This window comes from Podarcis liolepis (assembly GCF_965112155.1).
Source record: "Podarcis liolepis genome assembly, chromosome: 3".
In the NCBI taxonomy this organism is placed as follows: domain Eukaryota; kingdom Metazoa; phylum Chordata; class Lepidosauria; order Squamata; family Lacertidae; genus Podarcis; species Podarcis liolepis.
In genome coordinates, this window is record NC_139557.1 from 120,340,141 (window position 1) to 120,359,920 (window position 19,780).

Consider the following 19,780-nt stretch of genomic DNA (forward strand, 5'->3'; position numbering starts at 1 on the left):
GTGAGGGGCTTGTCAATGTGTTCACACAAGCACAGCTTATATTGACATTTACCTTCTATTTTTCAACTCACCTCCTCTTCCTTTCTCCTTCGTCCAGCTCCCCAACTCCTCTCCTGAGCTTGCAAGAGCCATTTCCTCCACAATCCCAACAGTCACAGAATCTTGGAATGTTCCTTTCTGGTTCTTGTGAAATAGACGTAGGGCCTGTTTATCTCTTTGCTCGGTTGAGTAGTAAATCTCAGTGGGTCACAGAATTGACCCATAGAATTGTAGAGATGGAAGGGACCCCGGGAGTCATCTAGTTCTCCCTGATGTTGAGTCAGAATCACCTTTCTTGTAATTCAAATCCATTAATTCGTTCCCTACTCAGCATACCCATCACCCTCAACTGCTCCTCATGAGGCTTGGTTTCCAGACCCTTGATCATCTTGGTTGCCCTCATTTGTACATGTTCCAGCTTGTCATAAAATTATTGTCAATATCCTTCTTAATTTTCAGTGCCCAGAACTGGACACATTATTCCAGGTGTGGTCTAATTAGGGCAGAATAGAGCAGTATCATAATCTGGACACTAGAGCTCTGTTGATGCAGTCTAGAATATCACTTATTTCCTCCTCCTCCTCCTCCTCCTCCTCCTCCTCCTCCTCTTTGGCGAACACTCGTAGCCACACTATTTTGACTGTATTAACACAGAATTTGACAATGAAAACCATTTCCAGATCTGGCTATCATTAGCTTCTTGCACTCTGCTTTGGTATATGGCTGAAGAAGTCGAATGCCCCAAATGGCTTCTAACTGGTTTACAGCTATAAAATCAAAACACAATTAAAATAGAAAATAACATCAAAACATTATTATTATTATTATTATTATTATTATTATTATTATTATTATTATTATTACCCCGCCCATCTGGCTGGGTTTCTCCAGCCACTCTGGGCAGCTCCCAACAGAAGAAGAAGAAGAAGAAGAAGAAGAAGAAGAAGAAGAAGAAGAAGAAGAAGGTTATACCCTTTTCAGTGCCTGCTGAAAACATTCTTGTTTAGAGAAGCCTTCTCTAAACAACTTTCTAAATGTTTAGAAAGTTGATGCAAGTTATAATTGTTTTATCTATTGTTATTTCACCTTTTTGAACATTTGAAATGATTTGAAATTATTGTTGTTGATTTTTCTGACTGATAATTATATTGTTTAATCTGCTTTTTAAAGTCCTTTGAGGGTTGTTGCCTGTTTACAATCAGTTCATAGATCAGGGAGATCCAACAGGTTGATCGCGATCTACTGGTAGATCCCCGGGAGGTTTTGGTAGATCGTGGTTGATCGCTGGGTCCCTTCCCTTAGCGTCATTAAAATTGAATACGGTCCCGCTCCCTCGCCCTGCTGCCCTCCCTCCATTCTTGCATGATCTCTGCAGAATGGAAGCCGGAGTTTCAGTCTCAATGAGGCTTTCCTCCTCCCTAAAAAAGCCCAACAACTTTGACCTTTGACCTGAACCCCAAAAAAACGCAACCCCAGTGTCGGTCACGACTGGACCCTTTACCTTTACAGCAACCAGAATCTTATACTCACAGAACTGGGGTGGGGGGGAGTCCACTGAAAGAAGAATGGCTCCTAAAATGAACTGACCATTTGGAACTGGTCAAGTTCATAGTCAAAATCAGAGATCAATATGACGGGCAATTTATGGAAGAGTGGAAGCCTCCCCCCCCCCGTATTATATGAAAAACATATAATCCAATGAAATCACAGGCAGGATTTGAAATCCGAGCAACGGGAAGAAAATGATAATATATGAAATAGAGGATGGCGTATTAAATGAAATAGGTGATATTATGCAGTATGCAAAAGGGATGATCGGTTTACAAACAGCATAGAAGGGAAGGTCAGAAGTCAAATCATAAGAGGACATGGATAAGAAATTTGAGATTAATTGGTTAAAGTTATTGAACCTAATGAAAATTTCAATGCGAGGTGTCCCGATTTGTTCAGGGTTTTGCACACTAGCTTAGGAATCCTGAATTTCAGATGGGAAGCCCAGGCCTCACAAAGGAACCCCAGCAAGGAGCCTGAAATTCCCTCGGTCACAGTCCCAAAGCAACGGGTCTTCTGCTATAACATTGCCCAGCATAACTGAGAACTGCCTTCCCCAGCCATCTTGTTCTCAGGCTAATCATAGAATCTGTTAAGTCGTGGGTTGACATAGCAGCCGGCACAGCGATTTCTTCAAGTAGCTCTTTATTATGGTAAGCTGGAATAGAACTGACTGCGAACAGCTCAGCCGGCCTGTATTTATAGGCAGCCGGCTGTCAACATTGTAACCACAACAGCCCAGAGTTCCCGCCTAAAATAACAGACGCGGACCTGAGTGAAAACTATCTACAGACCTGAGTGAAAACTATATACAGTATCCCCCTGTTGGCCCAGGGTGAAACTACACTACATAACAGAATCATAAAGCTAAAGGGACCCCTGACTGTTAGATCCAGTTGCGGACGACTCTGGGGTTGCAGTGCTCATCTCGCTTTACTGGCTGAGGGAGCAGGAATATTTCCGCCCGATATGGAACTCAAATCTACAACAACACTGAGGTTAAGTCTCATGCTCTACTGACGGAGCTATCCCACTTAGGATAACACCAAGGGGGTTTAAATTCCCAAACATCACAGAGAAAGGAAAGGATTGCAGTGGTACCTTGGTTCTCAAATGCCTTGGTATTCAAACAACTTGGAACCCAAACACTGCAAACCCAGAAGTAAGTGTTCCGGTTTGCTAACATTTTTCGGAAGCCAAACGTGCTCCGTTTTGAGTGTTACGCTTCCGATTTGAGTGCCACACTTCGGTTTTGAGAGTTACGCTGAGATCCATCTGTTTTTGCCATTTATTTTGCATTTTGTTTTTGCGGCTCTTTTTTGTTTTGTTTTTGCGACTGTGTGGAACCCAGTTCAGCTACTGATTGTTTGATTGTGTGACTGCAGTACATTGTTTACTGCTTTCATTTTATGGATCAATGGTCTCGTTAGATAGTAAAATTCATGTTAAATTGCTGTTTTAGGGGTTGTTTTTAAAAGTCTGGTACAGATTACCTTCTATGGGAAAGCGTGCTTTGGTTTTGGAATGCTTTGGTTTTGGAACGGACTTCCAGAACGGATTAAGTTTGAGAACCAAGGTACCACTGTAGTTGCGATTCCTGCATTGACCCTTGGGATCCCTCCCAACTCTCCAATTCTCTGTTTATCTGATTCTATTACTAGCTTCCTTACAGTCTCAGTCCAATTTCCCGTCCTATTTCAGAGGCTTTTATGGATTGGTTATTGATTATGCCCCACAGAGGACCTTAAGGTCCATAAATAGCAACACCCTAGAGGTCCTGGGCCCTAAGGAAGTCAGATTAGCCTCAACCAGAGCCAGGGCCTTTTCAACACTGGCTCCGGCCTGGTGGAACGCTCTGTCTAATGAGACCAGAGCCCTGTGGGATCTGATTTATTTCCGCAGGACCTATAAGACAGAGTTGTTCTGCCTGGCCTTTGGCTTGGAATCAACTTGATTCCCTCCCCCTCTTCTTTTTTCCTTTCTCCTCCTCTGATGGAGCTCCTATTTGGGGACTTCCCTGGCTTTTTTCTGGCCCATATAGGACCAGTCTGGATAGTTAGCCTTGGTGAAGACTTGACGTTTTCATCCCCCAAAAAGTTTTTGATTTGAGTTTCCATTGAAATGAGGCTGTATTTTAATCTTTTAATGTTTTAATGTTGTATTTTCATCTTGTTTTTAAGTTGTATTTCAATCAATTTGTTTTTATATTGGGTGTTAACCGCCCCGAGCCTAGTCTTGGCTGGGGAGGGCGGGGTATAAATAAAAATTATTATTATTATTATCTCTCCTTGCCCCATATCACACGTTCTATGGGTGATGTACGTCGCTGGGTTAAACAACTCCCAAAGCACAAGTCGTGTGTCATATGATCGACAAGCACGGGAATCCAGAACCCAAAGACAGGAACATGAGAGCAAATCAACCTGCCAAAGGATCAATTTGCCAAATTGCGAGATAACTCCTTCATAAGGGATAAACACCACCTACCACCCTAAAACAAAGCCCAGGACCATCAATAGAAAATTACATTATAAGTCATGAGATAATATTTTTACAAGTTAATACATGTCAGGTGATTCTCTCCCACGCTCTCAGGTTCTCTCAGTTTATATTTTTTTCAAATGTTGTATGTCACTGTGGATATTTTGTATATCCAGAGAGCCAGTTTAGTTTTAGTGGTTAGAGTTTCTGACTAGGACCTGGGAGGTTGGGGTTCAAATCTCCATTTGGGCATGAAACCCGCTGGGGGGGGTTAGGGGCAATTATTGCCTCTCGGCCCAGCCTCCTTTGGAGGGCTGTTGTGGGGGTTTAAATGAAAAGGGTGGGATACAAGTGCAATGAAATCAATCAGTCAATCAATCAATCAATCAATCAATCAATCAATAATAAGTTGGTGGAACAATGAATGTAAATGTTATCTCTGTGCCATAGCATACTTTCTGCACATTCCTTGGCTACCCAGGTAAAGGTAAAGGTTGAACGCTTCGAGTTCTTCGCAGTGGCTCAAGGAATCACCGATGCCAGCAAAAGAAGGGCCACATTCCTGAGCTACTGTGGGCCTGAGACCTTCAAGCTGGCCAAGGCATTGCTTGCTCCAGCGAAGCTAAGTGAGACATCTCTCAAAGATATTCTTGCCTGCCTAACAAGCCACTTGGCACCTACTGAGACCAAGATGGCCCGGCGGATAGAGTTTCATAAGAGGCAGCATTAGGTCTGAACATTAGGTCCAGTCGTGGACGACTCTGGGGTTGCGGCGCTCATCTCGCTTTATTGGCCGAGGGAGCAGGCGTACAGCTTCCGGGTCATGACTAAGCTGCTTCTGGTGAACCAGAGCAGTGCACGGAAACACCATTTACCTTCCTGCCAGAGCAGTACCTATTTATCTACTTGCACTTTGATGTGTTTTCGAACTGCTAGGTGGGCAGGAGCTGGGACCAAGCAACAGGAGCTCACCCCGTCGTGGGGATTCGAACCGCTGACCTTCTGATTGGCAAGTCCTAGGCTCTGTGGTTTAACCCACAGCGCCACCCGCGTCCCCTGGTTACTGTAGCTGAATACAAAAATAATTTAATCATGTTCTTTGGGAACCTCTGACCCAATTGTCCCTAAGAGAAAAGCTTCAGGCTTTTGGGGAATAACCAGTTTGGGACACCTTAAGACCTGCCTTGTCCCACATGACGAATTTTCAGGGGGCCTTTTTAAATATATCAATCAATCAATCAATCAATCAATCACAAATTGATATGGTAAAATGGACAACTGAACTCAGTATTGGGAAAGCAATAAATTGACATGTTTGACCATTCTTAGCTGTGAACGCATAAGCAGCTTCTCTTCTGTCTTGTTCTAGGATGGTAGGTGTCCAAAAATAAAAGCAGGATTGCATATTGCAAGGGGGTTACGTTCCGGGGTGGGGGTAGGTGCATAAAGACAAAATCATGTGATGTCGGGGGGGGGAGGGGACCTGGAAGTGCCTAATTGCCTTCCAAGGACATGCCATTTTAGGGGGTGAAATGTAAGTTTTGGAACATTTCCTTCCGTGAGAGGTCTTAAAAATATGTTCCAGGATGTGAGGAATTCAAACCTGCTATTATTTTTCTGACAGGACAACATTTAGCTTGGCAAATCTACGTTTGATGAAGAAGCACATAAACTACTTTCGTACTACCAAATAATTTTAATTTTTCCTTCTGAAAATGTCAGGTAATGGTCAAACAAACTGCAACTGCTTGGCAATCATTTTTAATGATTTCTATGCAATTTTGCTCATGTTTTTACTTACCAAGCAAAACTAAATCCCATTAATTTAACCGAAATATCTTTCGGATTCCCAAGTCATGTTGCAACTTTTTAGCGCCCCCTCATTTTTCGGAAGTTGGATGTTGAAAAATTCTACATCCCCTACTGCCCTGCGCAAGCAATTTTGCCTTCCAGAGCAGGCCCAAAATCTTGTCAGATCTCACGAAGGCCTTCAGAACCCATGTGCCACCTTCCCAAAGCCTGGAAAGCAAGGCAGAGGGCTTCAAAACTCTTCCTGTGGTGGGAAAACTTGGAATGGAAAGAGCTTTTAAGAGCTTTTAAAGCTTTCTGCCTTGCTTTCTAGGCTCTGGGAAAGATTCATGTGGTCTCTGGAAGCTCTTGCAAGATCTTGAACGGCTCCTTCCACTGGTTCCCCCCTTCTCTCCCACACCTCATTTTAATTTTAATTTCAGCCAAGTCAGTAGCAGACCTACATTTGGGGGGCCCTGGAGCTTGAGCTGTCATGGGGGAACCCCTTCGCAACCAGCAAGGAGATCTGGGTAGCCACTGTTACCTTATTCAATGGGGTTGTTCCACCACACCTGTACAACATCTGTGCTACTGACTTGGGATTGTTGAAATATGCACAACAACAACAAATCAATTTGAGTCTTGCAATGCAAATTGGGTCTATTAAACCCAAAACATTTAAGCAATGTGGACTAAAGTTGGAAAAATAAATGTTGGAAATGTAAAGAATCTGAAGGTACATTCTTTCACCTTTGGTGGACGTGCCCAAGGGTTAAGGCTTTCTGGGAGATGATATATAATGAATTGAAAAAGGTATTTAAATATACCTTCTTGAAGAAACCAGAGGCCTTTCTCCTGGGCATAGCTGGCCAATTGGTGCCAAAGAAGGATAGAACTTTCTTTATGTATGCCACAACAGCAGCAAGAATACTTATTGCAAAGTACTGGAAGACACAAGATCTACCCACCCTGGAAGAATGGCAGATGAAGGTGATGGACTATATGGAATTGGCGGAAATGACTGGCAGAATCCGGGACCAGGGAGAAGAGTCGGTGGAAGAAGACTGGAAGAAATTTAAAGACTATCTACAGAAATATTGTAAAATTAATGAATGTTAGAATGATGTTTGATAGAAACTAAGTGGTATTTAGCTGTAATGCTATAAGAGAATATGAGAAAATGGTTATTAATAGGTAAAAACTTCATGTTATAATATTTTAAAATTGAAGATTAAGATGATTGAAGAGGGGAGAGACTTGCTGAATTAACAATTTGAACTGGAATAAAGAAAAGGAAGGCGTGAGGAGTCCGGGAAATAAGCAAATGAAAAATATGTGATGGAAAGACTGAATTGTTTTTAACTATTTTTATTTTGTATTTTTCTTTTTTTTCCTATTTTGTAATTTTTTGAAAATGTCAATAAATATTTTATAAAAAAATAAAAAATAAAGTTGGTTCTGGGGACCTGAAGCTTAAGCTACCTTAGTTTCCTAGCAGATCCCCACCCCCAAGTGAAGTTCATAATGCTACAATTGCACAAGTAAAACCTGTGTAAGTTGCAAGCCTTACACAGGTATATGATGTATAACTGCATCATCTTCTTCTTTGGCAATCAGTCGTAGCCAAGTAGGATTGTCTTCCATAAACACGGTTTTAACAATGAGTCCGTAACTGACTGTGGAGGCCAATTCTGGACCCACACGTCCTTCCACAGTGAGGACATTGGTTTCCGGGCGGGAGTTGATCATGGTGTGGATTTGCCAAGCGTGCCTTCCTCTTAGCATGTTTCTCCCTTCCGTCCTGAGTTCAAGTGTCTTCAAAGCCCATGACACCTTTGGTAAAGGCTGTTCTCCAACTGGAGCGCTCGCAGGCCGGTGTTTCCCAGTTGTCGGTGTTTATCCTACATTTTTAAAGATTTGCCTTGAGAGAATCTTTGAACTTCTTTTGTTGACCACCAGCATTATACTTTCCATTTTTAAGTTTGGAATAGAGTAGTTGCTTTGGAAGACGATCATCAGGCATCCGCACAACATGACCAATCCAACGAAGTTGATGTTGAAGAATCATTGCTTCGACAACTGGTGATCTTTGCTTCTTCCAGTACACTGGCATTAGCTCGCCTGTCTTCCCAAGTGATGTGTAAGCTAAGTCCAGTTTTGACGTCTGCTGTGCTTGCCTCCCCTCCAGATTGACAACATGCAAGCTCTGCTGCACTGCCCCAATGTCCTCGTCTGTGTGGGGAGAGAGCCCTTCAAACCCATCGTGGTGGAAAACCCCCGGAAGCCCTCCTCAGAGAAGCTGCCCGGTCTACCTTCACAGTCCAACAGCAGAGGCAACGTTGGCGAAAACCACGAAAGTAAGAAAGAGGGCAGGTGGCTGGATTTGGGTTGGTGGTTTGGAAGCAGTTTGTTCTTTTTCTGGAAAACGTATTGATCACCCACCCCATCCAAAGGTCTCAGGGTGGGGTGACAAAATCTGGGTGGCCTTCCTGGATCAGAATGAGGATCCATGTAAGTCTGAATTCAGTCTGCAGGCAGCGGCCACTCAGATGCCTTGGGAAACGCTTGGTTATATTCCAGCATCAGGCAAGCCAAGGTACACTGTGCCTGACTATGGAGGTTCCATTTAACTTATCCTGGCTGAAATGAATTCCGTTTGTTTACATGCGGACCTGATATCAGGAAGAGCAGTGGAAAGGGGAGGCATAAGCAATACTTTGCCACCTTAGATGAAATAATTTAAACAAAAGATACTGTATGCACAGAACTATCACCATTTATTTTTATAATGAATTTTTAGTTTATACTACTAACATGTTGGGCAACCTAATAGGGTGATACCAATCTGGTTCAAACACAATTAAGGATTTAACGAATGGACAAAAATGTAGCCAAGTTATTTGATGAGACCACAAGTGTTATGGGTGGCAAACCATTTCAGTATTTTTGGATCAGGGAGCTGTATTCTCCTCATGAAGAAAGCATGAAAATATACAGGGAGATAGCAAATGCGAGGTGCTATTTAAATTAACAACCAGCAGACAAATTAACACAGCAGTTTGACTTCACCCCCGGAGGCATATTCCATTGTCTCTTGAGACAGACGGGTGCCAGCAACAATATTTTGGGGCCTGGAAGATAAAGAAGTTGCCATTGTGAGGAATTGGGGGGAAGGACTGGGAATGGATGGGGCCAAACCACTATCAAACCTGGTTTCTGCAGATCTGATAGAAAAATACATTAAATCACAGTTCATTCATTGATTGGTTTATTTATATACCACTTCTTTGCACGAGAGCCCCCAAAGAGGTGAATGGATGAGTACAAAATAAAATTCATTAAAACTACAGTTTGTACAAGATCGCAATATGTATACCTGAAGAAGCGTCTCCACCCCCATCGTTCTGCCCGGACACTGAGCTCCAGCGCCAAGGGCCTTCTGGTGGTTCCCTCACTGCGAGAAGTTAGGTTACAGGGAACCAGGCAGAGGGCCTTCTCAGTGGTGGCACCCACCCTGTGGAATGCCCTCCCATCAGATGTGAAGGAAATGTTTATTTGGGAGGGCATTCCACAGGGCGGGTGCCACTACCGAGAAGGCACTCTGCCTGACTTTTAGGAGACATACCTGACTTTTAGGAGACATCTGAAGGCAACTCTGTTTAGGGAAGTTTAGGTCTTTCAGTTTTTCTCGATGGGCAGGTGCCAGGGGGCTCCACCTACTGGTCCCCCAACAGGCCACTGTTCTGCAGGTTCAGCAAAGAAGGGCCGGGGAAGCGGAAGTTGGCACAAGTACCTCCACCTGCTTAAAAAGGACTTCCTGTCCATCTCCTCCCCAAATCTGCTTAGGAGGCTTAAGGGAACGATTCAGTAACAGTGATACTTAACACAACAGAGACTAAATCAGTTGCATTCAACACTGAGCAGATTTTAGACCTATATTTTGGGAGTGCTCGATCTTTGAAACACATGGGATTTTCATATATATATATATATATATATATATATATATATATATATATATATATTATTACCAGCAGAAATACTAGTGCTGGGTTGTTTGAAGCATTTAGTCCTGGAAACAGATTGAGAAGAACTGGTAAATCTGCTTCCTGCTGCCAAAAATAAAAAAGTACCATACTTTTCCATGTATAAGACTAGGGGGGGTTTATGTTAAAATAATGGAGAAAAATTGGGGTCGTCTTATACACTGGGCAATTCCCCCCCCCCCCCATTTTCTTAATTTTGAGTCCCCAGTTTTTTTACGTTAAAATAATAGAGGAAAAATTGGGGTTGTCTTATACACAGGGCAATCTCCCCCCTCCCATTTTCTTAATTTTGAGTCCCCCAAAATAAGGGGCGTCTTATACACAGAAAAATACAGTATTTCAAAAAATGAAGGGGGGAGGGGAAATAATGTTCCAATGCAAGAAGAATGGTTTATTTTTTTAAAAAAATGGATTAATAAAGAATGAGAGAACAATGATTGCATTAACATACTGCAAAATATAGAGTTGTGCTTTGTTTGTTATATTTTGGAGCAGTAAGTATCAGGACTTATAATGAACCAGAGAATTGCAGGATTAGCGCAAAGGCACATTTAATCCAAACCCCTGCAATGCAGGAATCACAGCTAAATAATAATAATTTTTATGGCAATTCTGTAGCTCAGATGGGAACTTGGGGGAATGTTTAAAGCAGGGAGGCTGCATTCAACAGTGATTTTGCAGAGCACATTAGGAAGCAGCCTGCATCCTCCTCTAAATGTCGCTTGAGTGGTGTTGAAAGGGCTGGCAGTTTCAAAGAGCCCTTTTGCAAAGGGCCTCCCCCTGCTCCCATTTGAGGCTCTTGTGTCTGGAGGGGAGGGGCTGCCTTAAAAGCCCTTTGCAAACAGCCATAGGGCTTTGAAGATGTTGCAGATTCCTAAGTGCCAGACAGGTCATAAAACGGTAGCAGCAGCAGCAACCTCTGTACCTTGGCTTTTAACACCTGAGGCATATGTTTTTAGGACCCACCTTATATTTATGCTGTGGGTTGTTTTGAATTGTTTTTGATGTTGTTTTGATGTTGTAAGCCACCTTGGGACCTTATGGCAAAGGGCAGGTTATTATTATTATTATTATTATTATTATTATTATTATTATTATTATTTATTTATTTATTTATTTATACCCCGCCCATCTGGCTGGGTTTCCCCAGCTACTCTGGGCAGCTTCCAGCAAAGTATTAAAATACAGTGGTCTGTTAAACATTAAAAGCTTCCCTAAACAGGGCTGCTTTCAGATGTCGTCTAAAAGTCTGGTAGTTGTTCTTCTCTTTGATATCTGGTGGGAGGGCGTTCCACAGGGTGGGCGCCACTACCAAGAAGGCCCTCTGCCTGCTTCCCTGTAACTTGGCTTCTTGCAGGGAGGGAACCGCCAGAAGGCCCTCGGCGCTGGACCTCAGCGTCTGGGCAGAACAATGGGGGTGGAGACGCTCCTTCAGGTATGTTGAACCGAGGCCGTTTAGGGCTTGAAAGGTCAGCACCAACACTTTAAATTGTGCTTGGAAACGTACTGGGAGCCAATAATAATAACAATATCACTGAGCTCCCAGTTTACTGTCCTAAGTGTCGCTGTATGCTTGGCATAATTCCTTATAATTTCCCTTTTTGTGTTTCCTCAACACCCCCATCTCCTTCAAACTCCAGTGAACTTTGGACTCAAAGCCAAGAAGAGTGTGATCCACCCGCGGTCGGCCTTGAGCAATCGCTCCGCGAGATTCTCCTTGTCGTCGGAAAAATCCTATCCAAATGGCCTCGTGACATCGCCGGAGAATGGCGCCCCCTGCTTGAGCCACTGCCTGCACTCCAAAGCGGGCAACCTGGTTCATTCCTTGGTCAACGATGACGTCGAGAAGAGGGTTCATGTGAACAAAGATGGCAGCCTGTCCGTTGAGATGAAAGTCCGTTTCCGCCTGCTCAACGACGAGACGCTCCAGTGGTCCACACATATCCAGAAGTCCAGTCTGAGGGGCAAGGTGTCCTGTGAAGAGATGGGCATAGACGAAGACAATGGAACAGACCCCGCAGAGAAAGAGAACCCGGAGGTCAGCTCTGAGGTGGACGACTCATTATATCCCTGCGATGCCGATTCCTACATCTCGAACCTTGACGGGTCTGAAAACGAGGAGGCGTGTTGCCACAATTGTGGCAAGCCATGCAAAGAGTATGACATTTGGAAGAACCCCATGCATGCTTCCCAGAAAGAGGAGCCATGGGTGAAGAACACTTGGTACACCCACTCTTCTTGCTCAAGCACGTCGTCCCACCGTAGGGTCGTCCGCAAAAAGACGGCCTCCGTCGAGAGCAGCCGCACCTCGTCCAGCGGAGAAGAATATTCCAAGCATGTCGTACAGGAATCCTCTTGCTACTCGGAGACTGTAGAGAACAGGGTAGAATACCGGGCGGTGCAAAAATGCCGTTGTCGACACGGCCAGAGCAACACAAGCAAAAGGGGGTCACCCGTGGAAATGGATTCCGCAGCTTGCTTAGCCAATTCCCAAAATGAGGACAATTCCATGGCGACTGCAGAAGGAACGGAGGGCAACAGCAGCAGGGCGGGGAGCAGCGGGTCAAAATCGTCTCGCTGTTCCGCGGAAAGCCAGATCAAAGTGTGCGAGGAGAGCAGCAGCGTGGTGAGGACCATCTCCTCTCATAGCATCAAGGCGAGGGACGAGGTTGACTTGGAAGAGGACAGCTGCCCGTCCTCTCCAAAGAGCGCCTACAGCCAATCCATTCAGCGGACAACACCTGGGACAAGGGACAACCCGGATGAGCTTTCAGAAGACGCTCAGCCAATCTCTTCATTCTCCATGGAGGAAGAGGCAGACAAGGAACAAGAGGAGACCAGCAAAGTTCATTCCACCTTGGAAAATGTGGCGTCCAACCAATCGGTCAGGGATGACGTCAGCGAGTGCGGGAGGTGCTCCACAGAACAGTCCTTCCGTTCCAAAGCTTGCGATGGGAATAGCCAGAGAGAAGACAGCAACGAAACGCAGGTGTGCAGCGCGGCAGCTTCCTCTTCTTCCAGGAGGAGCAAGCACAGCCACAGTCACCAAGAGGCAGGCGCCAAAGTCTCCAGGGTGTCCACCATCAAGAAAAAGAGGACAAAACGGTCTCTGCATGCAGAAGATGCACGGTCGAGCAGCAGGGCCTCTTGCTACTCCAAAAGCTCTCCAGAGATGGAGGGAAGAGAAGGAGAATGCCATGCATCTCACGACTCAAGCTCTCCTCGTTCCAATGTGTCGTCCTTAAGCGAAGCGGCGGCACCTCCCGCCGGCAACGTGGAGAGTGCAAGTAGCTCTTCCGGGCATTGCAGCCAGTCCTCCAAGAGCATCCAGGAGGGCGGCCAGACGGATTCCTCCAGCAAGGAATCATCTGCTGGCTCCAGCTTCTCCAATTCCAATGGGAAAAATGGAACTGACAAGGCATCAAGGCCGGGGAGTGTGTTCGAATCCACGTGCTCCAAATGTGGTTGCACGGCGACAGCGAGAAACAAAGGCCTTGGGAGCATCCAGTCGATTGTGTCTTCCCGTTCGGAGAGTAAATGCGCAGAGACAGAGGCGTCAGGGAGGAGCGAGCATGCTGGCTCGCAGTCGAGCGTGGCGCAGTCCTCGAAGCCGAGGAGGAAGAAAAGCAGCCTCCATTCCAACGCGGAACGCTCTAGTCAAGCTTTGGCGTCAGAGTCTGCGTCCATGTACAGTTTGCACTGCCCAGCTCCCCCGAAAGGGAGGCCGAGTGGCAAAAAAAGTCGGTCTGCGGTGCTGAAGAAGAAATCGAACAACGCCAGCGCCACTGGGTCGGAGCCAACTGCGAGCAAGGAGGAAGAGGAAGCAGCCCATTCGCAGCCCACTGAAATGGAGGAGGAGAACGGGCCAGGGGATCCTTCTGAAGTGCTGCATAACGAGGCAGGAGAGGCTGAGGTGGAAGGCGATGAGGACATCATCCCTTCTTCTCTTCCCAACGCTTCTCCGGAAGAAGTCGTGCACGAGTGGTTGAGAAAGATCCCCTCAGAGACTCTGCTGATGAAATGTGAGATGCAGGATGACGGAGATGGCACAGAACTGGATGCTGAAATGCCCAGTTGCTCAAACAACCATGAATCGTTGGGAGAGGAGTCGGAAGGAAAAAAAGAAGAGGAGGAGAAGGAAGAAGAAGAAGTGGCAGCCGAGGAGGCAGCTGAGGAGGAGGCCGTTGAGGATCTCAATGACGAGGCAGCTTCCAAAGCGGTGTCAGAAGAGGCTAAGGCAGGCCAAGCAGAATGCAACCACTCTGTCATCTCGAGCCAGAACAACCACAAAAAGGACTTGCCCAGCACCATCCAGACCTCCGTGCAGATCATGAAGGCGCTGCTGGCTTCCAAGCAAGAAGCCAAGCTGGACCGTTCACACAGCTTGCCCGAAGTCTCCCCTACGATGGGCAGAAAGCTCAGCAACTCGGCAAACATCCTGATCACCTGCCTGGCTAGCTTGCAGATCCTTGACGAAGAGCTGGACCCCTCAAGCAAGTCCGGCAAGTGCCTGAACAGGCCGAGGTACACTGAGCTGTTGAACATCTTCCAGGCTCTCTGGTTTGGGTGCACGTCAGAGAAAGGGGGCACAAGCTCAGGCCTCCAAGGAGAGGCCCCTGAAAAAGTGCCCTCCACTTTCAAGGACCGTAAAGATGGCGGCTTCACACCCTTGTCCTCTTCTGGAGTGGATGTGAGCAGTGGCGATGGAGGCTCAGGAGAGGGGAGCGTTGCTGGTGCCCGAGACTGTGCCTTGTCGCCAGAGAAAACGAACGGAGCCAAACCCACCAAAGAAGAGGCGAAAGAGGAGGCAGAGGAAGAGGGAGGCTGTAGTGAGGAAGAGGAAGAGGAGCATTCCCAGCCTTGCTTAAAATCTGAAGGAGAAGAAAAGGCAGCCTCTACTGGAGGAGAGGACGCGACAGAAACCAATGAGAACCAGGGCAGTGACGTTGGCAAGGAGGAGGAGGGAGATAAAGAAGTTGTTGGAGGAGAAGAAGAAATGGAAGATGTCGAGGTGGAGCAGGCAGAAACTGATGATGCTGATGCAGACCCTGTTGAGCAGACCCAAGAGGACCCCGGTATCCAGGAAGTAGAAGAGAGTCCCAGTCAAGAGAACGCTGATGAAGCTGATGAAGAACCAAGCAACAATCAAGAGAATGGTGATGAAGCGGCTGAAGAGCCAAGCGATGATCAAGAGAATGTTGAAGCGGCTGAAGAGCCAAGCGATGATCAAGAGAATGTTGAAGCGGCTGAAGAGCCATGTGATGATCAAGAGAATGTTGAAATGGCTGAAGAGCCAAGCGATGATCAAGAGAATGTTGAAGTGGCTGAAGAGCCAAGTGATGATCAAGAGAATGTTGAAGCGGCTGAAGAGCCAAGCGATGATCAAGAGAATGTTGAAGTGGCTGGAGAGCCAAGTGATGATCAAGAGATTGTTGAAGGGGCTGAAGAGCCAAGCGATGATCAAGAGAATGTTGAAGTTGCTGAAGAGCCAAGCGATGATCAAGAGAATGTTGAAGTGGCTGAAGAGCCAAGCGATGATCAAGAGAATGTTGAAGTTGCTGAAAAGCCAAGCAATGATCAAGAGAATTTTGAAGTGGCTGAAGAGCCAAGCGATGATCAAGAGAATGTTGAAGGGGCTGAAGAGCCAAGTGATGATCAAGAGAATGTTGAAGTGGCTGAAGAGCCAAGTGATGATCAAGAGAATGTTGAAGTTGTGGAAGAGCCAAGCAACAATCAAGAGAATGTTGAAGCGGCTGAAGAGCCAAGCAACAACCAAGAGAATGCTGAAGAGCCAAGCAACAGTCAAGCTGAACCCGATCCAAACACAAATAAGAGCGAATCCCAAGAGAGTGTCGAAAAACAGCTGGTGGATGAGTCAGAAGCTGATACAGTCTCCAGCAACATAGTTTCTCGCCAACCCACAGCAAAAGCTTCCCTCATCACCCCACAGAAATCTATCGACCCTGACCCGGTTTGGGTGCTGAAGCTTTTGAAGAAGATCGAGAAGGAATTCATGGCTCACTATGTCAGCGCCATGAATGATTTCAAGGTGAAGTGGAACTTGCCAAATAGTGAGGAGTTGGACTTGATGATTGCACAGCTGAAAGAGGAAGTGAGTCGGAGGATCCAAAAGAGCATTGAGAAAGAGTTAGGGAAAATCAGAAGCAGGGCGGGCAGGAGGGTCCCGAGGCCTCCGGACGAGCAGCTGCGCCGCGATTCTTCCATCCTGCAAGTGGAAAACCGAAGGCGCCGTTTGCAGAGCATTCACAAAATGTCCCTCTACAATGACCGCAGCAAGCCGCGCGAGACAAGGGAATTGGATGAGGAATTAGATTTTTTCAGTACGACCATCAGAGATGACATAAGTGACCCCCCTGGGGAAGAGGAGTACTGCCCTTGCGATGCCTGCTTCCAGAAGAAAATGGAGGCCAAAGCCCTGCGGCCTCGAGGGCCGGTGGTGGCAGCCAATGCCCCCATCGTGAAGGCCTTTGACCTACAGCAAATCTTGAGGATGCAGAGAGGCAAGGCAGAAGAAGACATTGCAGAAGAGGAAGCAGAAGGGGAGGCCACTGAAGCTGAGGCACAGCAGGAAGTGTTGGCTGACGTGGAAGAAGTAGAGCAGGAAGTGACCGAAGGTGAAGCAGCAGAAGCCCCAGCAGATGGGGAGGAAGAAAATCAGAACTGTGGGGAAGCCGAGGGGGAGGAAACTGTGAACGAAGAAGTAGGCGAGGAAGCACAAGAGGAAGCAATGGAGGAAGGAGGAGAGGGAGAGGAGGAAGTAGAAGAAAAGGGGGAAGAGGAAGTAGAAGAGGAAGCAGAAGAAGAAACAGGAGAGGAAGTAGAAGAAAAGGGGGAGGAGGAAGAGGAAGAAGAAAAGGGGGAGGAAGTAGAAGAAAATGAGGAAGTAGAAGAAAAGGGGGAGGAAGAGGAAGTAGATGAGGAAAAGGAGGAGGAAGCAGCAGAAGAAAACAGGGAGGAAGTAGAAGAAAAGGGGGAGGAAGAAGAAGAAGTAGAAGAAGAAAAGGGAGAGGAAGTAGAAGAAAAGGGGGAGGAGGAAGCAGAGGAAAAAGGGGAGGAGGAAGAGGAAGTAGATGAAGAAAAGGAGGAGGAAGCAGCAGAAGAAAAGGGGGAGGAGGCAGAGGAAAAGGAAGAAGTAGAAGAAAAGGAGGAGCAAGCAGCAGAAGAAAAGGGAACAGAAGTAGAAGAAAATGAGGAGGAAGTAGAAGACAAGGGGGAGGAGGAAGAGGAAGAAGAAAAGGGGGAGGAAGTAGAAGAAAAGGAGGAGGAAGGGGAAGGAGAAGGGGAAGGAGAAAAGGAGGGAGAGGGAAGGGAAGAGGAAGAAGGGGGAGAGGAAGTGGAAGCAGAGGAACAAGAGGCGGGAAAGGAGGTTGCAATGGAAGAAGACGATGAGGAAGTGGGAGCCAAAAGTGAAGGAGAGGGGGAAATGAATGAGGAAGAAGAGGCAGTAGACGAAGAAGAAGAAGAAGCTGCAGAAGAACCTAAAACGGAAGATGAAACTGATGGTGCGGCAGCCGATCCAGAGGAGGCCGAAGGAGATAACAAACCTGAATGTGCAGCAAATGTTGACGATGGCGAGGTCTCTGAGGCACCAGCAGAAGCGGAGGAACAGCCTCCGGCAGACGGTGAAGAAGAGGATGAGGGCGATGCCAAGCCAGAGACAGAAGTGGAAGAAGCAGGAGAAAACGAAGCAGAGGCGAATGGCGAGGAAGCAGATGGCAGTGAACCTGTGCAGGACGGTGGCAGTGAAGACCCCAAAGAAACGGAAGAAGGAGCCACCGAAGGGGCAGAGACCCAGAGAAAAAGCTCCGCCTTCTCCTCTATGGGGAATTGTTCCCAGCAATCCCAGAAAGGGTCTGTGGAGGGGAGTGGCGAAGAAGGAGACTGTAAGGAACTGGAGGGTGGTGGTGGTGGTGAGGATGGAGAGACAGAAGGCGACGCAGAGGCCAAACCCACAAAGATGTACCCAGATAGTGAAGAGGAGGAGGAGGAAGAGGAAGAGGGAGAGGAAGAAGAAGACCAAGCATCCACTCAGGCAAAGAAGAAACCCAAAACTGGCAAGAGCAAAGGCGGAAGCAGCCCAGTCCCTAAAAAGGAGGCGAGCTCAGAGGCGATTGATCAAGACGACCTGGACTTCTAGAATAAGCCACCCAAGACTCTGGGGACCATCGGAGAAGCATTTGTTTTCTCAAGTCCTACTAAACCAGACATCTCTTACCCTCTGATTCCCTCGATGTTGTTTGCGTCAACTGGCAGAGCAAATACCTGTGTATCTTTGTAACGGGGGAATCGGCCACAGCAGTGCAGATAAGCGACTTCCCGTTGCGAATATTGCATTGCAGGGAATGTCTTCTCCACATGGCAAACTGGAATTCCTTCAGAGCCCCTTGCACTCAATTCATAGGGCGAACTATTTGCTCCCAAGGGGACGGGGCATTTGTTTCCTGAATGAGTAGCTTTGCTTATGGACAAACCTGCAGGGAGTTCCATAGGTCTTTTGTGCGCATAGACAAGGTCACTCACACTTCCACGCACTGACGACGTTTGCACGGCATTTGAACGGCGCAGCTTGGTGGAACTTTTAAGATAATCCAACTTTTCTCAACAGATTAAGTGTTTACCACGGAGACAATATGTCGTCCCTTTTACTTGAGGAGGGAAAGGCAGCAATATGTATCTCTGCTCCCTGCCGCCCACCAAGCAAATTGTAGCTTTCCAGGGGGAAATGGTTGGTGGAAAAGGACAATCAAATCTCATTTGCACCACTGTATAAAATGTGTGTGGTTTAAGCAGCAAGAACGCTGTTTTTCCAAATGTGTGGGTTCCCCCTGCCTTTTTATATTTTAAAAAATAGCTTTTTTTTAATTGTTTGTTTTTAGTCAAGCATGTAAATGTGAATGAAATGTGGAAAATGGATGTGCATCACATGAGAAAATAAAACAAACCTGATTTGTTTATCTATGTTTCTTTCTTTTTAAATGCCCCACCCCAATGGGAAGCTAGAACCATGCACTTGGAAGGTACCTTAAAGGTCATTTGTCCCAACCCACTTCCAAGGAATCCTGCACCTTGTATTGCAGGCTGCTCCTCTGTCAAACAGCCAATACCACCAGAGGTAAAGGTAAAGGGACCCCTGACCATTAGGTCCAGTCGTGGCTGACTCTGGGGTTGCAGCATTCATCTCGCTTTATTGGCCGAGGGAGCCGGCGTACAGCTTCCAGGTCATGTGGCCAGCATGACTAAGCCGCTTCTGGCGAACCAGAGCAGCGCACGGAAACACCGTTTACCTTCCCGCCAGAGTGGTACCTATTTATCTACTTGCACTTTGACCTGCTTTCGAACTGCTAGGTTGGCAGGAGCAGGGACCGAGCAATGGGAGCTCACCCTGTTGCGGGGATTCGAACCGCCGACCTTCTGATGGGCAAGTTCTAGGCTCTGTGGTTTAACCCACAGCGCCACCCCCGTCCCTCTAATACCACCAGAGAGTTCCTCCTAAAGTCTAGACAAAATCCCTTTCCTTGTCATTTGAACCTGTTGGTTTGGATGGCGTGCAGCCAATCCCTGCCCAAATGAATTGGGAGGCTGGTGTGCGGGCAACCCCACCGGTCAGAATGACCCACTGGTACTATTTGTTGTTGTTGTTGTTGTTGAAAAGGCCCTGGCTCTGGTTGAGGCAAATCTGACTTCCTTAGGCCCTGGGACCTCTAGAGTATTCCTATTTATGGACCTTAAGGTCCTCCGCGGGGCATACTGTTGTAAATAAAAATATGCCCCCTTTCCCTTATGGGGTAATCAAGAGCCCATATAGAGTCCTTACATAGGTTCCCTATTGGTGGGAGAAAATAACAGAGGCCAAC

The 19,780-nt window shown here is 46.6% G+C and overlaps 2 protein-coding genes across 9 annotated transcripts in view; one reads left to right on the forward strand and one right to left on the reverse strand.

The window, feature by feature from the left end:
• The window catches only part of LOC310702715 (uncharacterized protein C8orf74), an 83,116-nt gene extending 82,996 nt beyond the window's left edge, over positions 1-120 (reverse strand). Inside the window, exon 1 of the mRNA XM_083494749.1 lies at positions 72-120. The gene's annotated coding sequence lies outside the window, so the exon portion shown is untranslated. The remainder of the gene's footprint in view (positions 1-71) is intronic.
• The window catches only part of RP1L1 (RP1 like 1), a 45,905-nt gene extending 27,025 nt beyond the window's left edge, over positions 1-18,880 (forward strand). For 3 of the 8 annotated variants that reach the window (XM_083493961.1, XM_083493962.1, XM_083493960.1), the window contains 2 exons: positions 8,048-8,216; positions 11,546-18,880. In XM_083493961.1, the coding sequence (XP_083350087.1) occupies positions 8,048-8,216; positions 11,546-18,063 (6,687 nt within the window). In that variant the 3' untranslated portion in view covers positions 18,064-18,880. The remainder of the gene's footprint in view (positions 1-8,047; positions 8,217-11,545) is intronic. The other 5 variants (XM_083493966.1, XM_083493967.1, XM_083493964.1 and 2 more) reach the window with 5 other exon arrangements.
• The last annotated feature ends 900 nt before the right edge of the window (positions 18,881-19,780 follow it).